Source organism: Opisthorchis viverrini (assembly GCF_000715545.1).
Source record: "Opisthorchis viverrini unplaced genomic scaffold opera_v5_3, whole genome shotgun sequence".
NCBI classification, from domain to species: Eukaryota; Metazoa; Platyhelminthes; class Trematoda; order Opisthorchiida; family Opisthorchiidae; genus Opisthorchis; species Opisthorchis viverrini.
This window is the reverse complement of record NW_008751659.1, coordinates 867,831-875,088: the sequence shown is the minus strand read 5'-3', so window position 1 is coordinate 875,088 and position 7,258 is coordinate 867,831. Positions and strand designations below refer to the sequence as shown.

Below are 7,258 nucleotides of genomic sequence, written 5' to 3'. Positions count from 1 at the left end.
ATTCTCCCACTGCCTCGTGGGTCAGACTTTTGAGTCAGAGTCTAGGGTCAGGGTCCCCGAACAAAATCCTACGTCATCCCACTGCCTTGTGGGTCAGACTTTTGAGTCGAAGGCTCAAGGTGGGGTGCCTCAACCAAACCCCCTTCCTCGGCCTGGGCAACCGGGAAGCATCATTTGCCCGCGCAGTTCAGCGTCCACCGATGTCCCTCCCCAACTCCTTCCCACTGCACCAGCAAACGTCGCTGGGCCATTTGACTGTCAGCCATCTAACCGAAAGGCCTTAGGCTACCCGCTGCCCACAAACATTGAACAAAATAAAACCTTTCTAAATCCACGAGATCCTTTCCACATAGGAGCTTTCAACGTCCGTACTCTATGTCAAATTGGCAGACAGGTAATGCTTGCTGAAACCTTGTACTCCCTTAAAATCGATGTATGCTGTGTCTCCGAAACACGCATACAAGACCCGAGCGTGGTTCTGCATCTGAGAACACCAAGGATGAACTCAGCTCTTTCACACTTCTCCCTCCGTGTGTCCGGTGACCCAGAAGCGATGACTCGTGGAATATATGGCGTGGGAGTTGCACTCAGCCCCAGAGCTGAACGCGCCTTACTGGATTGGATCTCAGTGAACAGTCGTCTCTGCGCCGTCCGGTTATCCAGTTCAATCAAGCTCAATGCCTCGCGGCATAAAAAGCGGTGCCTGTTTGTCGTGTCGGCTTATGCCCCAACGGACTGCAGTTCTGATGCGGAGAAGGATACTTGGAGGGTAGATTCGGAGTCGTTGCTCCGAATACTGGGAAGCGACCTCTACAGCGTGCTGAAACTAATGTGCATGGTCAGTGCAAACTCTCAGCATATGCGCTAACATCAAGTTACTTGCAGACAACCAATCCGAAGTCAGTCAAGGACTTATTTGGATCATCTGGCCGAAAAGTCTCAAACGAAGATTGTCGTTCCATCTGGAGTATGCCACTTGGCGCCGGTCATGTCATTATGCGAGCTCGGTTGTGCGCTCGCTTCCGCTCAGAATTACGCATGCTAAAACGGAGCAGCTCCATTCACCAACTCTGACGACTTTCAGTAGCTCAGAAATATCGAGGACTTAGGACTTCCCACGCGCCGAAGTCATAAGTTTCTATTGCTTTCGACAAAAACATTCCAGCAACTAGTGACCACGGTGCGACGCGCGGCTACTTCAAAAGCTGAATGACCGACAGAATGAGGAATGACGGAGAGCTGCTGGTTTTGACGTTCCGGTAATCGGGAAGACTTTCACTGCAAGTAACAGCCGAACCTCCAATTCAGCTGATTGGACAGACCGGCCAAAAGAAAACAAGTGTCAACGAACACATCAAAAAGCAGTCGAGCTGGCCTCCAGCAAAATTCCTGAAAGAACCCGAGGAGGTTGGATGGAATGTCGGTATCAGCTCATAAGCAAGAGGAATCCAGTACATGGTATCATTCCTCCAACGCCACAAGACGCTCGGCGCAGATGGCTTAAACCATGCACTTGCCAGAGTTGGCAATGCCATGGTAAACAATTCGAGGACCGTACCGTGGAAGATTCGGAAAACCGATTACTAGTGTAATGGACCGCTTCAATCATGATCCCGAATTGTAAAAACGACGCAAAAGCATCATAAAAAGACCGTAGCGGCTTCGTCCTGCCATCCGTATGCGTTATTTTGTGCATGTTATTTCATTATGGAGGGAAACGTGTGATAATCAAGCTGGACTTCACCATGGCCGACAATTATTGATGGTACCTTTGCTTTGAGATAAGTTCCCGGACTACGCCATTCTTCCATATGTGGAGTAATAGTCATTTTTCTTCACCTAAAGACTGCTTTGGACTCTGCCTATCGATCGAGTGTTCCTTCCGAATTTCTATCACTTATGAGGGCACTGCACCTGTGGGTGCACGCAAGTATACAGCAAACTGTCGCCTATGCTCGCCACTTACAATGATATAAGACGAGGATGCCTTACCTTATCATCCCAATTCCACTTTGTTATTGTTAGCAGGGCTCGAGGACCAGGTCGGTGGCGGTTGAAAAAAACAGCCATTCGTAAACCTTGTCCAGGGTTCTAATTCAGCTGCAGCAGTGGGTGTCGACGAGGATTGTTTATTGAAGTATTCGGCCCAATGATCGAGGCGTTCTTCTTTACTCAAGATGGTCACTACATTGTGATCCTTGATAGCATCGTTCGCAGGCGGTTTCCGGGTTCCGATTGCAAGAATCAACTGGAATAACCTCCTGGCATTCCCGACCTCTTTCAATTTCTCAGCTTCACGATCAGCTCGCAAGCTCACTTTCAGTTAATGTTTGATAATAGGTCAGTTTATGTTCGGGACCGGGGGGATATTCTTTCGAGATTTAAGCAGTGCCACTGTTCGGTCTGATATACAGTGCATGAGCGGGCCGGGTAGCACTGTGCCAAAGACAAAACTCCCAGCACTGTGCAAAGAGATGGCGACTTCCTCCCAGTATGAATTCATTTCTGATGGTGGGGCAGTTTGGGGAAACTAGAAAATGATTCCAGGAAATTCGTCTGACATCCGGATCTGCTAGTCTATCAGTTGCCCAGCGATTTGTCCGCACCTTACGTGACCCTGGAAAACGAAGGAAACGACTCCGAACGAGCACGTGGTCGAAATCCACAAATATGTTTCAAAACGATCGACAGTCAGTTACTGATTCGCACCATCGGTAACTGATGACAATGTAATTAATTTGAGTCCGTAGCCGGCACACCGTTGGAGGACACCATGTGGCCAGACGACTTCGGTTACTTCGGAGGTTAGCGCTGCATAAAACAACCTACTGTCAGGCATAGATGAAGCAAGCGTCCATCACTGTCCGTACGTTCCGAATCCAATCCATGTCGACCTCCTAATTAAGTCTCAGATGCACTAAGCCCATTCATTCGTACATTCAGATCTCCGGCAACACAACTATATCTGAGCGTTTAGCTCGCTGCAACAGGGCACCAAAAAACTCGTATTCTATGCTGTCAGAGCTACAGTCGATTGGAGCTCAAGCATAGTGTCATGACTATGCAAAGCATACTTTTCATACGTCACTATTTTTTCGCTCCATATTTTCAGCATGTGTATTATTTTCGTTAGACCATTCTATTCCCCCTTACCGTCTTCCGTCTACCTGGAGCTCCTCGACTCTCGCAACAGACAGACGACAAGTAGACGACGATCAACTTCCGCTTGTGAGACTCCTTCAGAGACGCTGCCATATGAACCACACACAGGCGACTATCAACGGGTTTCTAGTAAAGCAAGGATCCTTCCGCCCAGTGACTTAGGACGACACCAACCTCTGCACATCCTGCCGCAACATCCTCTAGATCGCTAAACTTGTGTAGTCAGAAGTGAGTGGAAAGTGACGGACGGGTTATCTCAACCACTTTGCTTGCATTTCGAATTATTGTTTCTGATAAACAGCACACACCAGGGTCAAGCGAGTCCAGTGTGGGAGCAAGAGAAAATTGTTGTCCTGTCTGATTCCGAGTGCGAACATTACAAACAGCCTGATAGGCTGAGAATCGAAGAGGAAAGACTGGATTCGAGTTGCCCGAAGATGTCAGCGCCGGATGATACATAGATGTTGCTGCCAAAACCTATTCAGGACGAACGGGGTCATCAGTCCAAACTAATGGGCCTGTAAGGATAGCTATTAATTGAAGCTTACAACCCACTACTAAACGCACTGATTCTGTGAATGAAGTGCCGTTTCAATCCCGGTCAGACATTCTAAAAACCAGGGACGACCCTGAAGTGTCGTGTCGCCAAGTTCTCACCTACCTATCTACGCCTGAGCACTTCTGTTTGGGCTTAGGCAACAGATTAGTATCCCAGCCTGTGCTTTCTTCTGGCGGTATAGCGGTAAGCACTGAGGGAGTTACACGCGAACGATTGATTGATTTGTACCTGCAGAAATCGCACTGACTGTCGCACCTATGTGATGGACAATACCGAATCAGCCAGGCTATTAAGTCATCTCCACAAGTAGTCAGAAGGTAGATGTGCAGCTACGTGTAAAGATTTGGTTATCAGGTCATAATCCCTGGAGCGGGCCCGATGGTTTGCACGCTTAATCGTGTATTTACGAGTATGGGTCATCAGGTTACAGTTACGTAGCCATTGATAACCGTAGAATACGTGTTCAGGAGCAGCTAAACGACCGATGATTAAATACTGTTTTTATGGTTTACTCAAGAAGTGGTTAAATAAACGGTTAGATGATGGTTATTTAACCGCTTAATAATCGGCAAACACGGTCATTTGACGGTTACTCGTCGATCATAAAACATACAAACGCGGTTGATAGTTGGTTTTTACCCACCATATAATCACAAAACGGTTATATGACTGCTCTGATGGTGAAGGTAACAACCAACGAAATATGCTAGGTGGTATCAGACGACTACATAACCGCCATATAACCGGGTTTTTTGGACTGCGTGTGCTGCTAGGCTGATTGGACTGTATGATGAACATTTCCCGGGAAATATCTCCTGCATTTGATAACGCCAAAGTGTCGAGTTCTAAGTTACCTATGGGTGAACGCCGACTATAAAAACAATAGATATAGAATTCGATGTTAGTAGGATCACACGACAGGTGAAACACGGTTGCAGTCCCCACGTTCGATCACTAGACGCCGAATCAGGGCCAAGTCGAGCTCTGATTGGTCGGAAGAAATCACCCAAGGTAAGGGTAACAAGTTTGGTGGGTAAGCACTCTATTTGGAAGTTGAAAGGTCCTAGACTTGGATCAGTGTCTGCTCATGTTTGCGTGAGTAGGCCGGATCAAACTGACCGAGCCTTACCGCCTGAGTTGCTGGGTCTGCAAATTAGGGCAATACATGCAACGTCAATAAAGAGATGGGAGCTATTTTACTCTTGAAAGTACGTTGATGCAAACGACCGCGACTTCAGATTGCAGTTTCTGCCAACCGTCATGAACCCCTCGGAGCGAGGTAGGCCTCGTGGCAACACAGGGTCGACCATATGTGGAATTATCGTCGCTTATTTCCCTGGCGGAAAAATAAAGAGGTGGCAGTCTGCTCCACACCCAATTCTTAAGCTCTAAGTTGGATTGGGTCAGTTGTGCAAAGACGGGCGGCAAATTCCACCGACAGATCAGCCTTTCAGGTGAACGACAGACCCTGACCGACAAGAACAAAAGCGACCCATGAAACTTGGGCAATAGCCTCGATCCTGTGTATCAATCCGTGAATTCGTGAAGCAAGCGTTGACCTTGACGTCGAAGACTGCTTTGAGAGTGCCACAACCAGGGAAAAATTGAAACTGGCAGCCTCCAGCTCCACTCCGTCAAAAGCGAGTTGTCTGATTGTGGACTCAGTCGCCATTAAATGACCCCATTGGCCAAAGTCATAGACCCAATAAAAGTGTACCGGAAAATCCTACGTTCATCGCCGAAGATCGGGGAGTCCACACGAACACAAAGCGAAAGAGCAGTCGTCAAATAAGTCGCATATAATTCACCGAATCAAAAAGCTGCTTGCTAGGTTTGAATTGCAGTCCTTTGTAAAAGCGGGTGCCACCAAAAATAACACTGCTTCGTGGTGCCATAAAAAACACAAGGAGCTCTGCAGGACAGAAATAAACTGCGCCAGAAAGCACAAGCACAAACCACGAACCTCAAACAAAATTAATGCAGATGCCAAGGAGTGAAATATGCACAAGTTGCAACAGCTATCGAAATTTCCGCCCGTGATTGGAAAATTAGTACTTTCAAAGTCACAGGGTCCGCACAAACCGACTACAAGGGGGGCAAAATCCCCTGCAAGCGAATATGGAACAGACAAGTATGTCACATACGCACCTTTGTCCCAACCCCACTGTGTACTTCTTGAGTCTGCATACCTCTCTGCTAGCACTTCACTCGGCTCCCAGCTTAGGACTCAGTAAAGATTTTGTCGAAGTGCTTGGCCACAACCTGTCCCGGTCTTCTTAAAAACTTCGTCATATTCAATGGTCGGCTTGCCTTGAACGACCAATTCATAGTCGCACTTATGGGGGCCTGCCTCACACCATGCGTCTCGTGCGGATATTTTGATAGACCCTATTTTCCGAACTGAGCGGAAACGCGGGAGGACAATTTGGGTCGCTCCGTGCTTACATGCTGCCCTGCCAACCCCGATCATCCTCTCGGTCATCACTCCTGATCCCCTTTGTAGCTTAACGTGGATTCAAATCAAGCTGCATAGATACCTCCGCAAGAGTGAACACAGTTGGTCAGCAGGGGGCACGTACTTAACATGGCATCACGCCGGCCAGATTTGGATTTGGTTATCACTAACGCAAGATACCTGACTGATCGCTAGTCAAGTTGGGCCCTTCTGCGGCATAGTGACCACCATGTGCCGATCATCGACTTCACTAGCTACTGGGCTAGGAACCCAAAACCTCCATCGTGGATTTAAAGCTTCTGCCACCTTTTCAGAAATACGCATCTTGTCCAACAAACTTCAACTGGAATCAGCTTCAGTGGAAGAGACATAAGTTGTTATTCTCCTGAAAATTGACGAGGATGACTCCTGATCGTCTCAAGGGAACGAGCGTGCAGTCGAACTGACCAAAATAAACCCAAAATGGCTTGGCGCGCTCCTGCTGATTTTTTCTCCCCTCTTGCTCTCTAAGTTTATTTCCATCAGAGAGTTTTCTTTTTTTAAGCTGGTTCGTACTATGTGCACGCAAATGCTATTTATTGGACCTTTTGACGGACCTGACGGATCGATGCATTGGATCGATGCTTTTGGAAAAAGACCGTTCCACGCGCTAACTACCTGAAATGAAAAAAGTTGTTGCGCGTTCGATGAGTGCCCCGTGCATGAATATCTTGCTTCACCGTGTTAGGTGGGTCAACGGTGAAATATCTAGGCCGGTAGCTTTTATGCAAGCCCAGTTTTAACGACGCATAGTTAGGTATTAGGTCCCGCCGAAAACGGCGATACTCTAGAGGAAAGAAGTCAAGCACCGCGAGAAGTGTTTCATAATCAGCGGATTTAAAGCCAGCACAAAATTTTACATTAGTTTGCTGGACAACTCAAAGGAGCTCATGTCTTTCTTGCGTCCAGGTCATCACATTCAAGAAGCAGTATGTTATATGCCCCATATAGTATATGAAAGCCCATATGGTTACTGTGAAAGCAGACCCACCGCTTCATCAATAGTAGCCGCATGACATCTGTGTTTAACACCGATAGTTATC

At 47.5% G+C, this 7,258-nt stretch overlaps 1 protein-coding gene across 1 annotated transcript in view; it reads right to left on the bottom strand.

Annotated features, from left to right (window-relative positions):
* The window catches only part of T265_00302 (hypothetical protein), a gene marked incomplete at both ends in the record, with an annotated part of 18,399 nt that extends 16,570 nt beyond the window's left edge, over positions 1-1,829 (bottom strand). Inside the window, 2 exons of the mRNA XM_009164047.1 lie at positions 521-681; positions 1,770-1,829. Coding sequence (XP_009162311.1) covers positions 521-681; positions 1,770-1,829 — 221 coding nt within the window. The remainder of the gene's footprint in view (positions 1-520; positions 682-1,769) is intronic.
* Positions 1,830-7,258: the final 5,429 nt, after the last annotated feature.